The sequence below is a fragment of the Artibeus jamaicensis genome, unplaced genomic scaffold, assembly GCF_021234435.1.
Source record: "Artibeus jamaicensis isolate MK-2021 breed Jamaican fruit bat unplaced genomic scaffold, CSHL_Jam_final contig_685, whole genome shotgun sequence".
In the NCBI taxonomy this organism is placed as follows: Eukaryota; Metazoa; Chordata; class Mammalia; order Chiroptera; family Phyllostomidae; genus Artibeus; species Artibeus jamaicensis.
The window spans coordinates 23,527,069-23,553,108 of record NW_026521924.1 but is presented as its reverse complement, the minus strand read 5'-3'; the positions used below and the strand labels follow the sequence as shown (position 1 = coordinate 23,553,108).

Genomic DNA, 26,040 nt, shown 5'->3' with positions numbered 1-26,040 from the left:
AGTACCCACTGGCACCGCCATGGTTATTACAGCACCCTTCCCTGTTTTCCCTGTGCCGCACTCCCCATCCCTGTGACCGTTTCATAGCTGCCTGTTTGTGCTTCCCCATTCCTTCATTATCTTCACCCAGACCCCCAAGTCCCTCCCTCTCGGACAACTATCAGCCTGTGCTCTGTATCTGAGTTTGTTTCTATTGTTTTTCCGTCTATTTTGTTTTTTAGATTCCACATATGAGTGGAATCATATGGTATTTGTTTTTCTCTGATTTATTTTACGTAGCATAATACCCTCTAGGTCCATCCTGCTGTTGCAAATGGTGAAAATTTTTATTCTTTTTTATGGTTGAGTAATATTCCTTTATATATGTGTACCACACTTTATTTAGTCATCTATCAATGGATACTTAGGTTGCTTCCATACCTTAGCTATTGTAAATAATGCTGCAATGAACATAGGGATGCATGTGTCTTTTCAATATGTGGTTGCCTCTCACATGCCACCCCCTACTGGGGACCTGGCCCCACAACCCAGGCATGTGCCCTGACTGGGAATCAAACCTGCAACCCCTTGGTTCACAGGCTAGCACTCAATCCACTGAGCCACACCAGCCATGACCGTCTTTTCAAATTAGTGCTTTGGATTTCCTCGGATAAATACTTACATACTGTGCTCATGGACTGGAAGAATTAACATTGTTAAAGTTTCCGTACTACCCAAAGCAATCGATAGGCTCAGTGCAATACGTATCAGAATGCCAATGACATTTTTCACAGAACTACTAATCCTACAATTTATATGGACGCACAAAAGACATTGAATAACCAGGACATTCTGTGACATCTTTATGTGCCTGCCCACAGAGCAGAAGATGACAGACCTCACTCACCCCATGCCTGTCGATGCATAAGGAAGGAAAGAAATGAGATTTAATAAAAGACTGTCTTTGAGAAGAGACACTCCAGTTGAAGGAGTAGTGTTCTAGGTACCTTCAGGCTGTCCCCCAAAGCAGAAACAAACAAACAAACAAAAACACTCTCTCCACGATGAGGCTGCCTGCTGCCTGCTGCCTGCTGCCTGTTTGTTTTCCTTCCCTACCCTCCTCCACCCCCTTGCAGTGCTCCCCTGCATGCAGACGCCTCATCTGGCCCAGGGATGGATGAGTGTGTCCAATTCTTTCCTTTCCCTTGGGGTTAGAAATATTAAAACAAGGTCTCATATTAGCACTAGCAGAACATGTTGACCCACCAACTAGACTGTCCCATACCACCTCTTGAAAGGTTACGTAAAGAAAGTTTATTAGATACTGGACCGATGAAAACATACTTTTATTCTTATTAAAAGGGATTAATCTGATCATGCAAAGCAAATGTCTTCTAACAGTCACAACAAGAAACAAGATTTAAAAACAGAGCAACACACTACTCCACGTTCTCAAACAGAAGAGATAAATAAATGCAGGGAGAGAATGTGCTCATGAAATGGAAGTTAATGTAAAGAGGTTCACTCTCTGAGACTGATCTTTGCAAAAGAGTTTAGTGCTATTTATTATATTTATTATGTTTATTTAATAATAAACCCTGCAGTACCTAGGGATGTATGTTTAAGGAATAAAAATTATAATGAAGAGCAAGGTAATGATTATTGTGGAGTTAAGAAAGTGGTTACCTTTTGAGAGTATGAAGTTGACTATTAATAAATTAATGAGGTACATATTTGTTTTATATACCTGTGGAGTGGTTACTTCCCAATAAAAAGGATAAAATGAGAATACTAAATATCTTTTAATACCAATAAATTTGACATTTATGGGGTATGGAAAAAATACCCAGCAAAACATAAATTTAAAACCTTGACTGCAGGAAAAATGTATGTAGTTCTGCAGCAAATAGAGGAATAGAATCAGGAGTTTAAACTCGTGCAGCGAGGAAAACGCCAGTCCTGGGTGGTTGTACAAGTTCAGTCGGACCAACCCTCAGAGCACTGGTAAGCCCCTGCCGGCACCTGCACATTCAGAGAGCAGGAAAAGAAAGAACTCTCCTCGGTTCAGGGCAGCAGTGTAACCCTGACATCTAAGTCAGCCAGGTTTATCAGGAGAAAAAAGAGCAATCAGGTGCAAAGGCCCCAAACAACATATTAGCAAATAGTCCAGCACTGTATGCAACTAGGAAAAAAGTGGCTCCTTTCAGGAAATGCATATCAGCTCAATATTAATAAGCCCATTAATGTCATTCACTACATAAACTAAGAGAGGGACAAAAGTAGATAATTACTATAACAGATACAGAAAATGTATTAGTTAAAAACTCTGCATCATTTAGCAAGAAAATATTCTTATTGCACTGGGAATATGAAGGACTTTTTACTGCGATAAAGGGTAACTGTAAGAAACCTACAAGCACCATACTTGAGGATGAAATAATAAAATCACTTTCTTTAACACTGGAAAAACAGATGTATGTGATTATTGTATCACTTAAATACCATATTGGTGGCTCTGGTTGGAGACAAGAAAATTAAACAAAGATTTAAAAGATTGGAAAAGATCAAAACTGTCATTAACCACAGATGCTTTGATTATTTACATAGATAATCCGAAGAAATTTTCACACAAAGTATTAGAATTAACAAGAGAATATAACATGCTTGACAAAGAAGTCACCATTAAAAAAGTCAACTGCATTTTCATTTAGCTAACAAGTATGTGGTATTTTTAAAGATACAATTTACAATAGCAATAAAAATATATGGTACTTACAAAAAAATCCAGCAAAAGCTCTTAATATGTATAGAACATACAAATGCATGAAAACCAAAAGACATTGAAGACTTAAATAATAGGTATACCATGTTTATGGATGGGAAAACCCAATCTTACCAAGACATAATATAAAAAATAAATGATCTCTCAACTGATGTATAATTTATACAATTTTAATACAAAAAATGAGATACTTTGGGGAAATTTACAAGTTCATTCTAAAATGCATATGCAACAAGAGAAGACAAGAATAGCTAAGACAGTCCTAATCAAGAAGTACAAAGTTACAGGTCTTGCTCTACCAGATACTGACTTACAACACAAGGATAGTCTAATAGAACAATTGAACAAAATAGAGAAAATCTAGAAATAGACCCATAGCTAGGTGGAAATGTGATGGAAGGCAAAGGAAGCATGGCCAACCATGAGTAGATAATATCCTGTCATTACATGGCCCTAGGAGAGGGAGGAAGAATTGTGGTCGAGTGCCTGCCTCACACTATACATGAGAACACCACTGCAGATGGGTTGAAGACATTTTATAAAACGCGTAACTTTAAACAATGAAGAAACTTTAAGAAAGTATCCTCATGACTGCAGCATAGAGAAGATATTTTTTACATGAGACTTTTGTTTGGGTGTATTATTTTTCTGTGCATTTATCTGATCCCAATGCGAGTAGTTTATTTAAGAGTTGACGTAGGGCGCACTGGTGCGGGAGAAGGGGAACTGAGTCGAAGAGGAGAAGTCAGCCAGTACAAGGAGCATTGTCAAGAAAGTGACTGCGTGTGGATAACTGGGGTTAGGACAGTGACCGAGTGTGATCCAGGCACCAACGCTGACTCATGAACGCTTCTGGGCTGTGGCAAGATAATTGCAGAAGTAGAGGTTAAATTTTTTAAAAGGAGAAGCTTATGTCTTCTACGTTTTTAAATTTCATGCTTACTCTTTAATTTTACCTTCCTATTAATTCTTTGTGTGAGGGTGTGTATTTTATGGCAATATCAGTCCCTAGTGGGTTCAGAACAATAGAAATAATAACAGCAAGATGCACTGGGGTTTCAGTACTGAGATAGTTTAAGAAGGGTTCATAGGACATGTCTCCAAGTTAACCCAACTGAGTTGTGAGAACACTGGGATAGTCACCCACCAACTTCCTTTCTATCGTTGCTTGCAGGATGTTTGCAGGGCATTAAATCTCTGGCACTTCTTGCTTGCCCTGGGTGGAGACCAAGTTTGCTTCCTCAGCCTTTGGGAAGAGATCCAGGGTTTCCTAGTAAGCATTAGCCAGTGGGTGAGGCACCAACTGTATCCCCTCTAAGTCTGTCTTTTTTCCCCGCACATTTTTTTTTTTAGGTATAATTGATTCATAGAATTGTGTATATTTAAGACGTACAACATGATGATTAAATATATATATATACTGAAATAGTTACTCAATCTAGTTACGAAGTCTGTCTTTCTCTTCCTTCTCCCACACAAAAGAAAAAAGAAAAACTCCAGTGAACTGATCTCCATCCAAAGGTACCACCAGAATGGGAAAGGGAATACCCAAACAAAAAAAGATTTTTTTATAACATAGGTAGCCAATCAAAGGATTAGTAACAAGACCATAGTCTTGAAAAAGTCTTGATAGAGTGTCAATAGAGTATTTTCTCTCCTTTTCCCACCCTTCCACTCTTTCTAACATTTTGGCTTTTGGGGGATTGCCATTAATTAAGCCATGACCTCTCCCATCTTTGGAAGTGGCGCTACTTGGCTGCATAGCTCATCCCTGGCACGTCTCACTTGCTCCTCCCATTGACAGCTGAAATCATTTTCTTGTCTAGCACAGTCCCTTGCCCCCCACTCTCGTCTCCACCCACTGCAGGGTGGCTTGTGACACCAACATTCTTCCTAAATTACTCTTGCTTGGGTCCCGAGGAGTCCTGAAGATGCTAAATTCAATGGGAAAATATGAGGTCGCACCTTAGTTGACGATTAGCCACATCTGTCACTCTTAACTAGTGCCTTCCAGACCCTCCCGTGTCTGATGTGTGACATGTTGCTCACTTTCCTGGTTCCCCCAAACATGGCTTCGGTTCCTCAGTTTCCTTGCTCCCCTCCTAATTGTGCAGTTCTTGGTTTAGCCCTAGACCGGCTTGTTTGTTGTTGTTCCTCTCTGCACTCCTGATGCAATATCTCTTCTTGGCCCATGGTTTTCATTTCTAAGCATTGTTCTCAGTCCTGTGTATCCAACGCCGCTACTCAACATCGCCGCTTGGGTGTCCTACCCACACCTCAAAGGAAGTGTGGCACAAGCTTTCTTTCCAGAATGAACCCTCGTCTAAAGCTTCCTGTCGATGAGCAACACTCCAATCCACTCCAGCTGTAGAAATACAGCAGAGCTCTCTTCCTTGATACTCCCCCCATTTCTCTACCCTTATCCATCACCACCAAATCCCATTAGTTAGTGCCACAAAATCTCCTACACACTTTGCTTCTCTTCTGCATACCACCACCCTGGTCCCAGTTACCAGTCTTTGCCCTTGGATGGTTTTTCTCCTCCTGCTGTTCCCTCCCAAAGGTACCCACCGTGCTCAACACCCACCCTCCCCACCTTTGCCCCAGTGACTTCTGCGTATCCATTGACTAGAACTTATTTTCCACATATTATCCTGACTTGCGGGACTAGTTTTTCTCTGCTTGTTATGATTCTCCCAAAGTCCTGGTAACAACTTGAAAATTTTACTTAGGAGTATAATTATTTATTTAATGTCTGTCACCCTTTTCTGAATGCGAGCTTTATCAAGTGTTTGATTCTATCCTTCTTGGCCGCCAATGCTTCCCTAGTGACTACCACCATCCCTTGGTCATATGAAATAGTAAATATTTGTGGAAAGGATGAATAGAGAAGGAAAAGCAATAAGAGATCTGACTCCTTAGAAGCTTCTACATTCCTAAAAGACTTCAAAAAGCAAATGAAAAACTGACAAGAATATTGGTAACTTATGCAAAAAAAACCTTATGTTCTTAAAAACAGATTATAATGACAAGCTCATAAAACAATGATGAGCAAAAATGAAGAACCACACAGGGAAATGAGCTCAGGGTCTAGAGAGCATGTTCATAAGAGAATCGATGCAAATGGCCAATTAAACTGAGAAACAACTCTGCACGCTCCAGTGTTCTAAAAAATGATACACTCGTGACTTTTCTTTTTTAAATAGTCAGTGGTGGCAAGAGTTGGAAATAGGCATCTTCTTCTGTTGGGGATCACTGAATGGTAGCAAACTTTCTGGAAGGTGCTCTAGTAGCGTGTCAAAACCCATAAAAATAAAGTAGTTTGGCTCAATACATCAGTTTCCATGAAGTTATCGTAGGGACATCAGTACAGGTTCATGCAAATACTTATTCATAAGAATGCTTGTTATAGTGTTATTTGTAATTGTAAAAAAACAATTAAGCCAAATTTAATGACAATAATAAAGGAATGGTGACCGTAATGGGGCATGTCCTTCTCCAAGCAACCATTAAAATACAAGGCCCCGAAGAACATTTAAGGATTTTTTAAAAATCTGTGATTTGTTGAGCTGTCAGAGATCACAAGACAAAATGCGCAGTAGGGATTTCATTTGTAAAAATAAAAAAAATGTATACGCAGAGACATAAAGTTATCTTCAGTTATGAGGATTATGAATGATATTCTTTTCTTTTTAAAACTTTTTGCCTATTCTTAATATTCAACAAACTCTGCGTACTGTGTCCGTAATGAGGAAAACTAAATATATTCTAATTTAAGAACAGGGACCTGAGGGCACCGTGTGGCTGCGGCTGCACCCAGAAAGGCTTCCCACGATGCTTAAGGGTGTGTGTGTGTTCACGCTCAGAGAGGTGTTCCGCTCTCTCTGTACAACTTAAGAGCCATGTGACCATGAGCAAGTCATTGAGTTCTCTTCGCCTCTGTTCCCTTATCGACATGAGAGATGACACATACCGGGCAGAGCCGTTTCGTGGCTTAAATGACATAATGTATGTAAAAGTTTCATCCAAGAGTATGCACTTAGTCCTAGCACCTGCTTCCTAAAAGGCCAGAATATAAATAGACCCGGTAACGATTCACACCACTTCATGATTCTCTAGGGGGTCATAACTAGAAGTTTGGGGAATTGTTTATTCGGTGGTTCAGTATCTTCCACACTCTCCTAATGATGGTGGCAGCCAGCAGGAGGATGCTGGCAGGAAGACTGACCCATAATGCCAGCAGCCCAGGACAGATTTTGCTCATTAGGGCAAATTGCTGGCATAGGTCATTTATTTACCTATTTATCCAACCAGCAAATGGTTATTAAGCATCTATGGTGTTCCAGACATTGGAGGCTCAGCAGCGAGACAAACTTGCTGCCTTCTTGGAGCGAGGCAAGCTTCTTCTAATTGGATCGACACTGCAGGACACATGTTTCCTGTTGGATTCAAGTGAGGAAGCACTTCCCACAGCTGGAGGAAATGGGGCAGAGCTCAGGAAGTGAAGCTTACTTTGCATTCTGCAAATACCGTCCTAAGGCAAGGCTTTAGTTCCAGGAATCACACATGTGGCATGGCTGGGGGACCTACAGAGATCCTTCCTCCCTGCTCGGGCTTAGTTCAAGACCAGACTTGCTTAGTTTATAAGTGAGAAGTCATCAGCATTCCAGGAGAGGGGTGAACAAACTATGGCCGCCCATGGGTCAACTCCAGCCATGGCCTGTTTTTAGATATGAAGTTGTATTGACATATAGCCAAGCCCCCAATTTATGGGCTGTCTAAGGCTGTTTTGTGCTACAGGCACAAAGTAAAGTAGTTGCCATGAAGGCACCATTTGTGGCTCACAAATATTATTTGACCCTTTACAAGAAAATGTTGCCAACTCTTCTTCTGGGTCAATGGAGTTGGGGACATGAGATGGAAGGTGACATCCAGTTCCTAACTTTTTCTTTCTGCAGTTCCAGGGGCTGTCCCTCTAGAGTCCATCCAAGGAGGGCCCTTTGAGGAGAAGATCTACATCCAGTGGAAACCTCCCAATGAGACCAACGGGGTCATCACGCTTTATGAGGTAAGGAGGCCCGCTGCTCATACCACTTATTGTGGCTTCGTGCCATTGACTTCAGCCAGAGGTTGGTGAACACCTACTGTGTGCAGAGCTCCGCTGAGGGTATGAAGGTGAGTGAGATACAACTTACCAACACAGTGGGAAGAAAACACAAGGGCATAAGGTTGTGCTGTCTCAATGGCCCCAATAACAAAGAAAATTGGACATACTGTGCATCAAAGTGAGTCTCGATCTCTTCAGCAAAGGCTTCAGGAGAGGCAGGGCATCCTGGTATAACCCAGAAGTCCCAGTCCTGGCAAACGGTAGTTATAATTCATTTAGAAAACCACAATACAAACACGCTGGCCATCCTACCCACGTCAGTCCCTGGGCTTCCAAGAGACTCCCAATGGCATTCCCTCCCCCAGGGGTACATGATTCTTGAGCTTTAACATTGCTCGGTGGCCAAGGCACATTTTATTGTCATCCAGGTGATGGTGTCGCAGGGTTAGCAGGACCGTGTCCTATCAGAGATGGAGCAGAAATGACTCATAAGCCAACACAATGTGGTTTCCTGAATACTTTCAAAATTAGAATGAATTGTATACAAGTCCACTGCAAAACGAAAACAAACACACGAAAGCTTTAAGAAGGCTGATCGAGCTGAATTCTAGTATTGGAATGTGGCCAAGATTGCCTCTGCCCGCACGCCTTGTGGTGTGAGACAGTATAAGACTGTGATGCAGGGCGGGGTGCAAAGGAAAAATGCAGCAACATGGAGGGGCTCCGTGGCAGCCAGCTGAAGGGAAAGATGGAGCCTGGTATCCTAGTAGCTCTATCCTGGTCCTAAGTGACCTTTGGCAGGTTTTTCCTCTCCCCAAGCTTCAGTTCCTCATCTGTAAAATTCGGGGGGGGGGGGGGGGGGCCGCTGCTTCATGGTTCCTCCGGGGAATCTGAGGGGAGAAGGAAAGGGCAAGCATCCCCAGGCTAAAAGGCACAACCGGCCCATGCAAGGACTTGAGGCCTCAGCGCTCATGCAGAAAGGGACATGCACTGAGAGTGTGCTCCAGGAGGAGTATCTCCACCACCAGGGAGGGCGAGCTCTGTGGAGGGGAGCCAAGGAGTACTCGATGAGGGGGACGTGTTCAGGATGAACCTGCTGGTCATGTGCTCTCCAGAGGAGCAGAAGGACTTTAGAGCTCAGGGAAGAGAAAACTATCCAGCAGGTAGAAGGTACTTGAGAAAACGCATTCAGAAAGCGCTTTGTCTCATGAAATGCTGCAGTCCTCAGAAGATGAGCTGTCTGACATCCCCATCGTGGGCCACGTGATGGGGAGAAGCTTCCCTCCTGGGGATGCTGCTGGAGAGGTGGGAGGCCCATATTGAAACACCTTGCCTGGGATGGGTTCAATACCTCATCAGGAAGGAGCGGGGCTGCAAACTCAGCTGGAACAGCGCCCAGCCGTTCCGTCTCCGCATGATGTTCTTTGTAAAGCAGAGGCCAAAATTACACACACACGTGCACACCTGTGAGCTACAGATCTGTTGTGCATAGCAACCCGGTGTTTGTAGAGCAGAGGCAAAGGACCCGGGGCTTAGAGAGTCGAGTTGCTTAGTACTGTTATGTAAATGGCTGTCTGTGCCAGGTGTTCAAGATTTTTGGAATTCACAGGCCACTCACAGTTCCAAAGGTTTGGGGAACCAACTTGGAGTGCTTTGCCATATTTTAGCTTCATTTCATAAAGGACATAATTTCAAAAATACGGAGAGGACATAATTTTAGAGTAGAAGGAAGTCCTTCAAATGGAGTAAGTTTAGATCGTCATGAATAACTCATACCAATCGTCTTATTTTCTCTCATTTTGCTTTAAATGGAGGACAACATTGCCAAGAAAAGGCCTTGATCCTGGTACCCCCTTGCACTTGGGAACCCCTGGTCAAGGCCGTGTTGTAGGTAGAGTCATATGTCTGCACAGCCTACTTCCTCTGATAGAGCTGTGCACCGGGCTGGGCTAGGACACCCTCAACTGCTGTCCCAGGATGAGAAGAAAGAAACAGCAGGAGCAAGAGTGCACACCCACCACTGTGCTGGACACCCTGTTTGAGCAATCACTCCCGAAGGCTTTGCTAGACGGCACGCCCTTGGAGCTCTGGGCACGGAGGTGGGTGCACACTGGGACAGTGCAGCCTGCTTCCCACTTTGACGTGAACCCAGTGCCTGGAGGGTTTTCAAAGGCCGGCTGCTGGGGTTGTTGGCGCCCCCGTGACAGACTCTGCTGGAAACAGCTATAGTGAGACAGGAGGTCTTTGGATACTACAGAGAATCAGATGGCTAAGAACCAGAGCTAGAAGGCTGCAGCTGTCTGGCTGCTTTAAGAGCATTGAGGTTATCTTTGGGGAATGTGCCCACGTGCTTGGATGATGCTGTGAAGGGAGCTAAGGAAGTTATGGGCGTAGGGTCTTGTATGTTGAGCATAAAGGTGACCGTGACCGTGTGTGTCACAAGCTAGTGAAGCCTTGGAAAGTGAGAATGTTGACTTTGAGGTCAGACAGTCTTGTTCTGAATCCCAGCTCCGCCACTTACTTGCTGTGTAACCTTGGGTTTGTCCTGGCACCTTTCATTCGTATTTACATCTAAGTATAAATGCAGGTTTAGTACTGTGTTTGGCATTTAGAAATATTAATAAATGTTAGCTCTTATTATTACATAAAAAGTAGAAAATTGAGACTCGGAGAGGTGAAAAGAAAAGACCAGGGTCACACAGCTGAGATGCAAATCCGTGGGTCCCGAATTCTAGTGCAGGTGGCTTGCCCCGTGGTCGGTGTGGCTCACGGGCCGGTGGCATCAGCAGTACCTGGGAGCTGGTCAGAAGCACGGCGTCTGAGGCCCCGCCAGCCCTCCTGAGTCAGAGCCTCTCCATGTGAGCGGGCTGCCTGGTGATTCGCACGGGCACTGATGCTTGGGAAGCAGCTCTCTAGACCACCCAGCTCTTGAGAAAGTGTAGACAGTGGACGAAAGAGTGTGCCCTCCTGGGCGGGAGGTGGGGAGTGCCCCTCCATGCAGGGCTCCACCCAGTCCTGCTCCAGAAAGTAAGCAGACCTCGCTTTAAATGACATTTATAACAGAGTATATGTTTCTGAGGCAATTTCCAAGTTTAATTAGATGAAACCAACTTGATTTTTAACATTAGGTTCCGGTTGTCATTTTAGAGAGAAATTCCTAAATTACAAATCACCCTCTCTGGCCTCAAAAAATATATATTTTGTGACAAAAAAAAATAGGCTAACACGAATGGAAGAGAAATTCAAAATTGCCTGTACCTTCCTGTGTACAACCTTGAACTCAGCAAAGTCAGACCATAAAGGGGGAGGGGTATAGGCAGGTTATAACCGTCGAATATTGTAACTATGGTTAAGCACTGCAGGTCCAAGTACTATATAATATGTTAAGATTAACTTTTCTTCCCCATGAGTCCAAGCTACAACCTGTGGGTTCGCCCTTGTTTCACCCCCAAAATCTGAGTGGCTTTGACTATATCTCAGTCCATCTCTGGGCTGAGGTTCCTGTCTTTGGAACCTGAAAAGGTCAGATTGTTCCAGGCTCCAACTGGGTGAGAATCAAGAGAAAAATAAGTGTACATCAAACCTACACAATCAGAGGTTTATGCCTCATTTTGGAATTGCTGTGCTGCTAAAACCTTGACTGTGGCCAGAGTCTTCGAAGACAAAGCAGTGATGACACTTGAAGGAAAACAGCTAGTGCAAAGGCCCTGGGGTAGGAATGACTTTGACAGGTTTGACAAATAGAAGGTCAGAGTGACTGAAGCTTTGTGAGCAGGGAGGACCGTGGTAAGACCGTGGCTTGGCAAGGTCTGGTTATGGAGGGCTTCTAGAGTTTGTGCTTTATCCTGAGAGTAATAAAAAGGCCTAGGATTTTAAGCAGAAAAATGAAGGAATCAGATTTATATTCTTAAAAAATCACTTGGCTTTTGTGTGGCTAACTACGCATCTTAGGGACATTTGAAAAATGTGCCAGGAGGCGAGGACATTCCCATCATCTATGATACCGCAGCGAGAGCTCAGGGTTTTACTGGAAGACCTGGTACCCAGCTGGAGATGGGAAAACTTGGTCGCATCTGCCTCCTTCTGTACTTTAGTGGGAGATACAGAATGTTCTGCGATCGCAGAGTGCAGAGTGAGGCCGAGTCAGAGGCCTTGGGTCCACCAACCAGCAGATTGACCTCAGACATGCAGAGTCTCAGGCCCCAGCCCAGACCCACTGAACCCGAGTCCGTTTGAACCAGATCTCCGGATGACTCATGTGCACCTTCAAGTGGGAGAAGCACTAGTCTCAGAGACATGGTAAAGCTCGGCCTGATGAAAACAAGTCTTCAGCTAAATGATGTGGCCTCGGTTGGATGAACTGAGTGGTGTCCCTGCTCCCATGAGGTCCAAAGAGCGAGTGTTTTCACCTGGGAAGTGAAATCGGGCTGTTCCCACAGGCCCGTCCAGAGCCCTGCCTGGGCTTGAATGAGACAGCAGGGTGCCCCAGTCAGGGCGGGTGTGAGAAGATGGTCGGTGTGGCCTCTCCCATTCCGACTGTGCTCTTGTGAATAACACAGCTCACCAGAAATAGACCATCAACGCTGCAGACAGGCACCAGCAGTCCAAATGAGGTCACGGGGGAAACGGTCCAGCCAAACAGTTGTTTAAAAACTCCTCGATAAAATCGTTCACAGGCAAGCTGTTCAGTGTTCGCGAAAAACAGTAATCAATATGTGTCTCAATTCAGTTCATTGTTCTCGTCTCTGTCCCAGAATAAAAATCACGTAGTGTGAGGGAATTGGGCCAGAAGATGTTACACTAGCAACGGGGTTAACGAAGTGTGAAAATATTTAAAATTCAGACATGTGAAGCTTCCCTGTAAGCTTTTCTGTTTAGCAGTCAAAATCACCCGGTTTCTAATTACAGTGTATAAAGCTGAGGCGCTTAAAGGGAATGAGAGGGCCTTAATGAGTCAGGAATGGGTGTCTTGATTATGCTGGAGTTGATTGACATTTATCTTGCAAGCTATTCTAGGTGCCTGGCGTTCAGCACTGAATAAAACACACACTTTGCCTCAATAAAATAAGGCGGTATTCCGGGGTGGGGGGGTGCCTTTAAAAGGTACGGTGGGGTCGGAGGGTTGTCAATGTTTTTCCAGCAAGCAGATGGTGTGTGAGTGTACTGGAAGCGTGTTGCGGGGGGGCTGGGAGTGTGCGGGGAGGCAGAGGAGTTCCGATCCGGACTGGAGCGGGCACGTGCTGCCTGAGAGAGGGGCGGGTGGCGTGCACGTGTGCTGAGAGCAAGAAGCCGCTCTCAACGAGACAGACCAGAGGAGGTGCTGGCTCGGTTGGGATGTTCTGGCACACCTTCCTCCTGTCCTTTGACTCCGCCACCCTGGCCATTCAGAACTCACTGACCCCAGACACACTCGTGGCTTTGGTCCACTGAGGAGCAGTGGGGGTGTGGGAAGGAAGTGGTCCTGCTGGGCAGGAGGTAGGATAAGCAGAAAATGACTAATACAGCCCAAAGCGAGAATTTGCATAAATCAAGCTGGATCTACATTAATGAGAATACACAATTTGCATAATGCAGGCTGCTATCGGGTATAACTTGAGCCAGGCTGGTAACTAGGATAAAAGCTTTTATTCCTTTTGAATGGTTTAAGCCAGAAATGTGGGAACTGTCCATTACCCTCACCACTTGCTGTAGACCTAATGCTCTAGAAAGTTCGATTTCCTTCTCCTGACCAGACAGACACAGGTTAGGTCACATGGCCCCATCTGAGCACTCCTCCAATGCCTGGACTTTTCACGGCCTCTCTGCCCGCCCTCCACGGACAACTCCCCTCTCTCACTTCTCCCCACTGCGGCCCGACCCCACATCCTAAGGGTAAATCTAACCGCGTCACTTCCCTGCTTTGGCTTCAGCCTGGCCCCTGCCTGCCTCTCTGACTTCCCCCTTCTTCCCGTTGCCTTCTGGGTACCTGCCCCTTAGGTCTTCTAGCATTTTCTCAAGCTCCCCCAGCGCCTTGCAGCTCCTGTGACTTTGTGAATGTTGTTTCTTCGGCCAGGAGGAGTTTTCACTTTTTATGCTTCTCACGGCTGGCTCTGTCCTGTTGTGTCACCCCAGGACACTTTCTCTCCGTGTCCCCCACTTACCCAGCACTTTCTCGCCATGTTTACGCTCTGCACGTGTTTCGTTGGTGTGTTCAGTGTCATCTGGTCTCTTTACTGGATTTTTAGCCCGTTAGGGCATGAGCCCTGTGATGATTGCTTTATGTCATCCACTTCACTGGGCGGCGGTGTCCAGAAATGAGGTTAAACATTATTCTGAATGTCTCTGTGCTGGTGTGTTTGGATGAGATTACCATTTAGGTGGACACTGAGCAAAGCAGATTTACCTTCATAGTGTGGGTGGGCCTCAGCCAATTAGTTGAAGGTCTGAACAGCACAGAAGACCGAGCTCTTCTGAGCTGGAGGGAAATTCTGCCCGCAGATGAGCTTCAGACTTACACTGTGACTTGTTCTTCGCTGTTTTCCCAGCTTGATGACCTTTGATCTTGAACTTCATACAGGCCTATGTGGTTTTTGCTTTTTAGTAGTGTCGCCTGAAAATGTAAGAGGTAGTTTATACATGTGCTCAGAGAGTAGTCCTCAGCTGACTATGTGGATTCGTGTTTTATCTTAACAAGCAGTAACACTGAAAGTTTTTTTCCAGCAAACTTAGTGGTTCTAAAGCCTGGCTGGAGATTGGAATCATATCTTGAGAGCTCCCAAAATAGAGATAAATAAATAGGTACATAGATACACAAACGGATAGGCGAATGGGTGCCCGGGCCTCATTGCATTCCGAATGAATCTGAATCCCTGGGGGAGAGCACTATTCTTTGGGGGCGGGGCTTAAGTTCCTTGGGGAATTCTAATGTACACCCAGAGGAAGGAAGAAGGATGGCGTAAAACAAACTCCATCTACTTCGATGTGTTAGCCTACCCAGATATCCCTGATTAAACAGTCTTGGCGCTGCCTTCATTCTCACTCTGCCCTGCCTGAACCCAACCCTATCTGACCGTGCACTGCAGTCAGCCCCGTCAGGCACACGTGAAAGCTGGGTGCTCATTGTCGCAGGTTCAAATTTATAAGTGCTGGCCCTTTCCCACTCAAGGTTGCTAAACAAAGTCTGCAGAGTAACTGAAGACGTGCTGTCATCCTGTCCGTTTCCCTTTGCATTTTGCTAACGGCACCTTGCAACTCCAGACTGCAGCCCAGCACTGACTTCACCTTATCAGTCTTTTCCTGTCTCCTATGTAGTAGAAATTAGTTCTGTTGTTTATTTGTGAGATTAGAAAAGGCATATGCATACACAAAACTAAGTCGATTTGCCCAGAGGCTGGCCCTAAATCTTAAGCGTCGGGGCCCCGAGATATGTGGGAGCCATTTTTCCTAACCCTCAGCCTATCCCTCAACCTCCATAGGACATTTCTTTTTCAGAGACCTGAAAAACACAGGCATCGCTGGGTAGATGCCGCACACAGGTCTGCTGGCGCACAGGCAGGCCGACAGGTGTTTCAGGAGAAATGGCTGGAGTTTGAAAAGAATGATTTCTGGCACTCACAGTCTGGAAGTTGTGTTCGGAGTGAGTTGTGTTTACGTAAGTGGGACCATGAGAGCGGCCTGTCACCACCTATTCATTCACCTCAGGTGTTTTTTACTGTGGTGGTGGTGGTTCTTGTTTTTTTTGCTATTACAACGTATTTGTGATGGAGCCAGGTAATGTGACAGGAGGATTCAACAGATGCATCGCTCTTGTTACCTAAAGAACAGCAAATCACATCCTCCTGGCAACGGAAGTTTGTGCACTAAGCATTAATCATTCAGCTCAGCTGTAGAAAAACAGTAGCGGTTGCTGCACGGAGACCACTCCTGCAGGGTGCTCACGTGCAGAAGTGGGTTTGTCTGTGTGTGTGCGGTGCACACACATGGACGTTCGTGAGTTTACGCAGTTCTACACTGGTACGTGTATGCACGTAGGCATTTCTGTCTTTGTTGGTGTGTGTGTGAGGCCTTCACCCTTGGGCTGTACCCGCATTCTCGATTGCATCCTCAGGGTCGCTTTTTTCTTTGGAGAGTTCATTGTAGCCGAGATCAGAGACAAGGGGCTGTGTCTGTTTCCTCCTGGACTGGAGGAACCAGGTCACCTCACATCCATGACATACTTTCAGATGTCATGGGAGAAGCTCCCTGCTCGCCCAATAGGCCCTCAGCTGTTTCTCATGAACTTCCGCCACAATTCCTCTCTAGAACTTTTGCTAAAGGAAAATTTTGCATTCGAAACCATCTGCAGGTTAAATTGAACCCATGTACATTTGTCCTGGGAGAGTGGAGAGTAGGAAATGAGAAAGTCCTCGTGCATTTGGCCCAGCCTGGGCCCTGCGTCTCGTCCCTTAGTGGGAGGGGGTCTGTCTTCGGATGCACTGTGTGCCCAGCCGCCTCGGCAGAGGAGCAGCCCGTACACCCAGATGGAGCCCCCTCTCTGGCCGAGTGTGGTCCTTTCAATAAGCTGTGCCCAGAGGCCATGTGGACGCTGCCAAGTATCTCTTTAAACATCATGAGCTGTTCTCGTTTCATCTCAGATGTTTTACCTGAGCAATGTGCTCCTGGTGGAATCCCTGCAGGACAGGGCAAGGCCCCGCAGATCTGCCACCACAGCTGGCTGGCGCCTCTGCGCACTTTGGTCACAACAGCTCTGTGTCTGAGACCCGAAGGAAGGCTGAGTGTGAGTGTTCATCTGTCATCAGGAACATGTGGAGCCTTCGCTCAGGAACCTCTGGAGACTGGAATTCAGTTGTGTGATTCCTAGCGTATGTTTTCACTGGACTCAGGAGATGGCCTGCAGCTTTCCTCCCTCACCACCAGCCAGTGGTCCTTTTCCTGGACTCCCTAAACTTGCACACAAGTACAGGGTGTTGGCCTACGTAACTATGGACTCGATGCATGCGTGCATATATGTACGTGCATACATACATACATGCATACACACCAGGTCTTCTTCAGAGCCCTTCAAAATACATGTCATCAAAATCACCATGGCTTCCTTGGTCTCCCTTTTATTTTATGCATATTTTTAGTACACATGTGTCATTACAAGTCAAATAGTGAATTGTGCAGCTCGGAAATTTATTAGTAACTCTTAATTTGCCCCAAATTTTAGTGAATCCCTTCCTCTACCCGGGCCTTGTTCTCTGCCTCTGCGACCTGAAAGAATGGGACCAGACAAATTTAAAGAATCCCTCCTGCTCAACCTACCACTCCAGTGCCCAAAATTGAATCGGTCTTACTCCTAGTGGTTAATTTATGTGGCTGGCGTGAGATGGGGTGCAAAATTCCTATATGAATAAATCTTTTTCTGGATGCTTTTAAGAATAGCCCCTCTTTTCCCTTGATCTACCAGGCCATATCTGGCATGTGCCCAAATTCCTTATAAACATTCCTTTGTTTCTGAGCTCTGCATTCCCCTGGCCACCGTATATCACAACCCCGCACAGTCATAAGCAGTCTAGTTCCCACTCACTCCTGATCTCTGGCAGAGCAGACCCCTCCTCTTCATCCTTCTTCAAAAACATCTTGGTTATTCTTGCCCTTGGCTCTTTTGTTTTAGAAACTGCTTATCAAAGTCACTGGAAATCCCTGTTGTAGTTTTGATTAGAATTGCATTGAATGCATACAACTACATGGGGGAAGGTGAGTAACATATTCACACTATGAAATCTCTCTCTATTTATTTAACTTTTCTATAAGGTTTCCCAAAGTTTTAACACCTTACTGACAGAGATAATGCATCTCACATCAAGTCCAAACTGCTCATTTAGGCCCGAAAGACCTTGCATCTTGCATTCTCTTTCCCCTATAGTCTCAGTGACCTTCTCTTACATCCTTCAATGTGCCAGCTTCCCTCCTGCCTCAGGCTTATCGCACGTGGAGTTGGTAGATCCCTGAAAGCTCTCCCACCTCCTCCTCTGTAGCCAACTCATTCTCATGCTCCAGGTACCAACGGCCATGCTCCCTCCTCAGAAAGGCCCTCCTTATCAGCTGCAAAGCATGATGCCACCCACTCGCCATTATTCTCTATCACTGCTTCCCTTTCCTGAATAACATGCATCACAGTCACTAATTTTACATACAGGGTGGGGCAAACGTAGGTTTACAGTTGTGAGTACACCAAACACTGACTTGACTCTTGTATTTTTATTTATTTATTTATTAACGATTGTATTTTTCATTAGCATCATTATTAACCTGATTTTCCCCACCCTGTATTTATTGGTAAGTGTGCCCCTATACTGTAGGTGGCCTGAAGGCAAGACAGGGAGCCCATTGGAGAGCCCAATGCCTTACACAGTGTCTGCAAAATAGGCTCATTTTTTTTTTAAATGAATGAAGATGGCAGAGGTTCCCTTTGAGGGCTGAGGAACAATGATCAGCAGGAATAACTCTTAGCTTCAGTCAGTCCACAGGTGTGACTGGACACAACCATGTACATTTGTACAATTGTGTCCTAAATCCTATGATAGACTCTGTGAGGTTCCAGTGGCCAGTGAGTTCACATGTAATTCTTACAACCCAACTGCTGATAGGTGCACGTACAAAGGTTAGGATCTTTGTTTCCTGAGTATCTGAATCAGTACCTGGCATAAAGCAGGTACTCAGTATACATTTGCTTCATGAATAACACAGGATTCCAAATGGGAATCAAGGTTAAGGCAACAGTTATATGAGATATTTAAATCTCTACTTTCTTATGATTGCTTGATTTTAAAAAACTAGTTTATTCTTTGTTAATGTCAGTGACATTACAACATTATATGGTTCCAGGAAGATGGGGAGTGGAAAGTAACCCGTCTCGCTCCCTCACATATCACCCACTCCAAAGGTTTTTTTTTTTCCTAGTTCCTATGCATTTACAGCATCTTTTGCATGATTATGACCACATTGCACAGTTGGAGTTTTCACTGTGTTGAACATTTTTCCATTCCGATGTGATCTACTTAACCATCCCATTTAATGGCTCTCTGGTCCCCAGCACATGGGCCATAATTTACTTTCCAATCGTTCTGTGCCAGAGGGTGTTGATTGATTTTCCTAGATGTGAGACAGAATATTAGGGTATGATAAGAGTGACCTGGGTCTCTCTCAGTAGCTGGTTGGCAAAGATGGAACTTCTGCTTCCTTTTCCTTCTCAACTGCTTCATCAATAGCAAGCAGAGGCATTTGCATGCCTTTCATTGATCAGAGAAATGCACTCAAAATAATAGCTTTGTCTGTTCTACAGGAATGGATCTAAGGGGAGTAGAAAAACATGTCCAAATTTGGGTGGAAATCAATAAACCCAAAATTAGGTGCATATTTCCCTCCTTGTTTTAAAGTTTACGTCTCAGTGTGCTTATTTGCTAGTAAATAAAGATGAATATGGAGCGTGTGTGTCCTCCCCTGCCTCCAGAACTCTCTTCCCATGACGGATCAATAATCAATAGGGACGTGTTCTTCCGTCAAACTGTGACATGGCCTCCTGATGCCCCTCGTCGCCTGCAAGGCGACTGTTTCCAGCCGGATGGAATGGGGCTAACACGCAAGATGAAGCCCGGCTGCCACCACAGCCTGTCTCCACATGGAGATGGGGACGTTCTGTGCTCACTCGTCACTCTGTCCTGCAGAAGCTGTCTTTATGATGCTTCCTTGGTATTCTTTTTCTGTACTCTGCTCAGGTTTTAGTTTCAGATCCTTGCTGCAATAGTGATGATATTCTTGACACACTCTGTTGCAATGCCTGCAGGGACCTCAGCGTGATGGGCCAATAAGAAGATAAAACAGCTCATCTCAGATTCTGGGGAAAATTCCCAGGTGCACTTGCCCCTCTAGGCAGCTGAGCGTCCAGTCGCCAGTGGATTAAAGCAAGCTTCAGACACGTCCTTATCAGACTTGCTCCCATCTCATGGCTAAACTCCACGTGGCAAGTCAAGGGGACTAGACATGTTAGGAATTAAGACAGTCAGCAGGCTTAGTTTCCTGAGAGTCAGCCTGTTGCCAGCAAGACCCTGGCAGTATGTGTCAGTGCAGCAAGCCCTAAGTAAGCAGGCTGGGTTCAGCAGTCTCCCAGGAAGGACTGTGTTAGACACACCGGTGGCTGTGATTCTCTCCCAGGCTCCTGAGATTCAACACCTCACTCGCTGAAGCTGCTGCCGTACCCTTGGCGCTAGGTGAGGTCTGGCCTTCAAAGGACCTATGGAGATTGCATCTAGGAAGCTGTGGGGAAGGTGAGAACTGAGAAGAGCACTGGCAACTCCCTTCTCTGTGGTTCTTTTGTCTATAACCAAATGCACTGTGCTCCCCCTGGAGCCCCCAGGAACTGGTCCCGTGAGTCGTGGTCTAGGACGCTCGTCCTTCCCTTCCCAGCGTCAGCCATGTTGTCCTCAGTGATGTTTAACTGCTCTCTTTGCCCTTCCCCACGTTCTGTGTAAATGTGCTGCCTGCAAATCTAGAAGGCGGTTTTTTTTCGTTTGTTTGTTTTGAATGATTGTGCTGCTACTTGGAATACGGGAGCAGCTCTGTGGGGGTCATCCCAAGGGAGATGCCAGAGGCAGGAAAGTCTACGCCAGAGTCACTTGTCAAGAGAGTTGTTGGGACTGGGACTGAGACACAGAGCCACAGAACGCAGAGCGTTTGTGGAGGTTCCCAGACTGTGCTGGAACTTCCCTTAGGGAGTTTGTGCGTTTACTTCCCCGGCCATGTATATAGCAGTAGCACGGAGAGTCAGGACATCAGAGCAAAGCGTCACCTACAGTCTCTTCCCCTAGCACAACAGTTATTCTGCCTTGTATTTTATCTTTGTTAATATGCAGACATCTTTTACCTAACTAATTACAATTACATATAATTTGCTATCGTAATTTTTCATTAAGCCTTTTATCACAATCGTGAAGCTTTTATAGCACCATGGAAACAGCTTATCTTTTTTAATGATGGCATAGTTTCTCATTGGGTGTGTATATACTCTAAGTTACTTATCCATTTCTCCATTGTTTTTCCACATTTCCGATGACACCGTAATGAACCTTATGTGTATGGCAATGTTGTGTCTTGAGGGAAAGGACACGGCCTTCGGATCAGATTGGCCTGGATTCAAATCCCAGTTCCAGCCTGAACTGATGGAAGACTTTTGGGCAAATTAACCACTCTAAAATTGAGTTATCTTATATGCTTAAATTTTTAAAAAATTGATGTAGGACAATCAATATTCAAGCCTGCAATTGAGGAGTACTGTAAGAATTAGTATATAATAGTGAGTCCCTACTTAACATCATTGACAAATTCTGTGACTTGAAGCAAAATGCATTTTATAAAACCAATCTTACCATAGGCTAATTGATACAAAGAAGAGATATAAATTCGTATGTCATCTCATCAACATTATAATAAATGACATCGAACAAAATGCTGTTATTTGAGGACCTGCTATGTGTTGTATGATAACTACCTGGTAGCTACTCAATGCCCTGGTTGTTTTCCTTGCTGCTCTATTTGGTGCCTTTTCTTTCTCCTCTATTTGGTGCATTTGGTATATTTCTATTTTAGATATTCTCCCACATGAAATTACATGGTTCACTAGAATGAAGACTTTTGTGACTCTTGTTGTCCAAATGGATTGCACCGGTGTGCGCATGTGCTTTGAGTCCTGTGTTGAGTTTCTATTCTAATCACTGGGTCTGGGAAGCAGCCTTTGGCAGCCCACCAGAGATTTATGTCAGCTTTCATGATACCCTCAGAGCAGGCGATGTGTGAAGAGCTCGTCACGTGTTGGCAGATCCATTTACACTCTCCAAGGACATGTTGGAAATACTCTTGCCTCAGCAACTCATTATTCAGTTCCTCTCCCCTTTGCCTATAAGTAGTGAGGGTGTGTCTGGCCTCCAACAGTCTCCCAGAAGGTCCTGGGGACCCCATGGGCTCTCTGTATGGAAGGACTCAAAGCAAGGTTCCCAGAGGGTCTGCCACCAACTTACTCTGGTACATCACCAGTCATCCCTCAGAGCTCATGTGTAAAAGAGAAGGTTGAGGCAGTGGGTCTGTAAAACCAAACCACTCAAAGCATGTTCTTCTGGCATCAGCGACAGTGGGGAGCTCCTTAGAAATGTGCCGTCTAAGGATCCCCCCAGATCTGCTGAGTCAGACTCCACATCATTACAGGATACCCAGGTGATCCCTACGCACGTTGAAGTTTAGCAAGTACCGCTCGAAATGATCTGCTGGCCAAGGTTTTCTGTCGTGCTGGGAACATTGCTGGGAGGCCCAGTTTTGGAACCACACTCTCCCTGCCCCTTGTTGGGATTCCCCTTCCCTGCAATGAGGTTCTTCCCCTATCCTGTCAAATCCGTGGACCTAGATACCACTTCCTGTGGGTCAAGGTCATGGCCAATTTCTTCCTCCCTGAGGTTTTGCTGAAACACAGATCTTAGTAATCACTTTACTCTTTAAGATCCAGCCCCAGATCCTGATGTCTCTCAAGACAGAATCCGAATCCTCTGTAACTTACCAGCAGGTTCCTCAGTGAACAGCTCAGCCCCTACTGGCCTCCCCAGCATCCTCTCCTTGTTTTGACAGCCACCCCTCGAAATCCACAGGCTTTACTTGACATCCACGCCACACTTCCCTTGTTCTCATCTTCCCTCTATCTAGGATGCTCTTTCCCAATGCCTCCTTTCTTAGGTTAAAGTCTGTGTATCCCTCAGCATCTCAAGGGCTCGAGGATCCTTTCAGGGCCACTGTGTTTCTAAATCACTGGAGTAGAGTTTCCTTTTCATTATGTTACAGTAGCATACCCTAGACGGTGATTGCTCATATTCTGCATCTGTCTGCAACTAGGCTCAGAATCCTTGGACTTCCAAGAGCATATTTTATTCCCTGTTCAGTTTCTAGGACCCAGTCTAGGTCCTCCCTGAACGGCAGTGGTGCAGATGACTTCCTTCTACCCTTCAGCTCCCCCTATCCTTCCCCACCTGCTCTCTGGCTCAGGAGCTTGAACAGACATTACTGAGATGCCTTGCTTTCCTAACTTCTCAGCTGAAGAAGTTCCTTTCAATAGGTAGCAGTTGGGGAGGAGAGGGAAGGAAGGGTCATTACTATTCAGCTCTCTTGGGGAAGGTCCCAGGTCCTCTCGGGAGGACCTTCCAAGTTCTGGAACCTTGTCCCTCTATCACCCATCTCTCCTTTACTCAGTCTCCACCTCCCCCATCAACTACACCTCCCTTCCCTCACCCTGCCTACAGGGTAAATATTTTCTTTATTAGACTCTCCTGGATTTATCCATCTGTTTCCTGCTAGGACCCCATTGAGACCCCTGTTATCATTGCCATGTGCTATTCAGAGTGCTTGTCATCATGTACTTTATCTCCAGCCTCACAACCCCGCAAAGTGAGGACCATTACCCCCATTTAATACAGAGGCTTAGAGAGGGGCAGTAACTTGCCTCAGATCACCCAACTAGTAAGTAAACCCAGGCAGGAACCTGGGTTTCTACTACCACATCAGATTACAAAAACCTATCCACCTAACCAGTCAGCCACAGTGCTTTCTCTGCAGGCACTTGGTAAATGACCATGGACTTGATCTGAATGTCCCAGCCACCATCAGCCCACCTGCCTGCAGTGGTCTTGAGCTCACAGATGGGGATTAAAGATGCAGCCTCGAGACAGAGAGGAAGATGAGGTCTGAAGCCAGCCTCTTCCAGGCCATATGGTGTGTTCCAAGCTTGAACTGATAAAGCTGTGAGGAGTGCCATTCTGTCAGGACAAGGACTTGTGCAGGGAGAGCACAGAGGAAGCTTCAAGGTCCTCAGCAGAGTTGGCTCCATCATTAAGGTTCTGTTTGCAAATCCCATTCAACCTGAGTATTTCTGCAGCTGAGTGGTGGCTTTCAAAGTGCTGTCCCTCCCCTCTCATGCAGCTGATGGGTGTGCATGACCCGATGGCTCTGGGAGGGCTGTGACAGGAATTTCTGTCACAAATATGCACTGCCTGGCATGTCAGCATCAAAGGAAAATTGCAGAAGGCACACGGGGCTAATATTTCTCAACACCACTAAAAAGTTTTCCATTTCAAATGGATGTTGAAAAAAAATCCCTTTACAAACACCTACACAGCCACGTCCAAATGGGCAGAGCTCCCTATAAACAGCCATGGGGGTGTACAAAGTTTCATTTTTAAATCAATTATTATCTTAAAATAAGCCTATCCTGGGCCACCAGATGACATGGCTTGTGTCATCAAAGTGGGGACAGGAATGCCCTGGGACCGTGTTCAGTGTGCAGTTTCAACCCCAGGAGAGCGTGTCCAGCCCCAAGCCATCATTCATGACCCTCGAGGCATGGTCTGTCCTGGAACCCTGCAGCCTGAGTGTCCACACAGTGGCGCTTGGGGGTGTCCAAGTGTTTCAGTTTAAGAAACACTGCAAGGATGAAAAGCTTTTCCCTTTCGCTTCAGTCCTCAACTTCCATGCTACGTTCTTAACCTTAATGAGTTATTGCTATGTACTAAGTGCTTAACAGACAGTTCTAGATGGGCAGTAAGGGGAGAGGGACCATCCAAATCAGCAGCTTTTTAACCTGGCTGGGCTTCCAAGCCCTGAAGTTTTGCAAAGACAGGGAGGATGGGGTCCTCCTAAAGCTGCTGAATCAGAATGTCAGGGGCTGGGCCAGGCAGTCGGAACCCCTTGTGCTGCCAGATTAAAGCACCACTGTGGGGTTCCCTCTGGGCTGCCCCCCCCCTGTCTTGGCCCTGGTTTGTGTCTCAACTTCTGTAAGACTCCTTCTCCCAGCACTTGCTACATCTGCCAGCACTTGACCCTCTTTCTCCAAGGTCCATCCTCCACATCAGCCAGGAGAGTGACTTAGTAAGCACACAAGCCAGCCAGCAAACACGGACAACCTTTCACCAGCAGAACATCGTGTGAGCTCTTTTTCAGTGGAGCACTCGGGGTGCTCCCTGACCCCCCACGGCCTCCTCAGTCTCCTTCCTGGACATCTTCTGCTCCCACCTCTGCAGCTCAGCAGCACTGAACTGCTTATTGGAAGCTCCTTGCAGAAGCTGCTCTTTCCCCAAGTCTCTTGTATACGTTGGTCCTTTGCCTTCAAGGCCCTCCACCTTCCCCACTTCCTGTTTGCTGGGGTCATGCCTGCTTGTCAGTCGTCTCAATTGTTACCTCTTTCCTGGAGTTTTCTCTCCCCTCCTCAACTGGTATATGCCCTTCCCCATGCAATATTCCAGGGTATGTTGCCATTGCATTGTAGTGATGTGTGAATGACTACATCACAAGGCAAGGACTTTGTCTTATTACCAAAGTTCCCCCACCATCTAAAAGAGGGCCTGGCCCATAGTGGATTCTCAATGGGTGACTTTATTTGGCCTTTCTCTGCCCCCCCACGTCAACCCCAGATTGACCTATCCAGTTTTAGCTGGAGTATAAGCTACTTTGTGTCAGAGAATTGTGGAAAAAGAACACTCTCATATTTCCTTCTGCCAAGTTCTCTTCTTGTCCTTGGCTGTTCACCTAAACCCATCCCCTTCCTGCATGTCTCATAGACGTGCACCTCTCTGCCACTTGGGATTCTTACTGGAACCATCTCCCCACGTCATATCTTGATGCCAACCCAGATTGCCTCCTGTGTTGTCACCTTGAGCATAAAGATGTTGCTAAAGGCTGTTTTCTAATTGTGTCCTCACCTGGAAAAAAATAACCTCGTGGCCGCACTGGCCAGGGCCATTCTGCCACGCCCAGGAGCGCTGCCTTTGTGTGACGGCACTGCATCTGGTGTGGGCTGATGGCCGCCACATCGTCCCCATAGACATGAACCCAGTGACACCGGTTAATCGTGCCAGAATGTCAGCCACTGTGTCAATGAGAAAGGCACCCCCGATACAGGCCCTGAGCAGGTCGTCTTGCTTGCTAGGTGAGGCGTTGGAGGCACAGACTTCCCCTTCTATCACCCTCCAAATTCCATCAGCCAGGATCACTCAGAGGAAGAGTGAGAGGGAGGCCTGAACTGTCCATTACCGACTCTGGTATTTTCTGCCAGGTGCTCAGGAATCCATCAGTGGAGAATCACATATCCTGACCTACAGGAGTCCTAGGGTGGCAATGCCCT

General features: G+C 45.9%; 1 protein-coding gene across 10 annotated transcripts in view; it reads left to right on the top strand.

Annotated features, from left to right (window-relative positions):
- PTPRT (protein tyrosine phosphatase receptor type T) overlaps nt 1-26,040 on the top strand; it is a 925,330-nt gene that overhangs the window by 602,595 nt on the left and 296,695 nt on the right. For all 10 annotated transcript variants that reach the window (XM_053671225.1, XM_053671224.1, XM_053671220.1 and 7 more), the window contains exon 9: nt 7,720-7,829. In XM_053671225.1, coding sequence (XP_053527200.1) covers nt 7,720-7,829 — 110 coding nt within the window. The remainder of the gene's footprint in view (nt 1-7,719; nt 7,830-26,040) is intronic.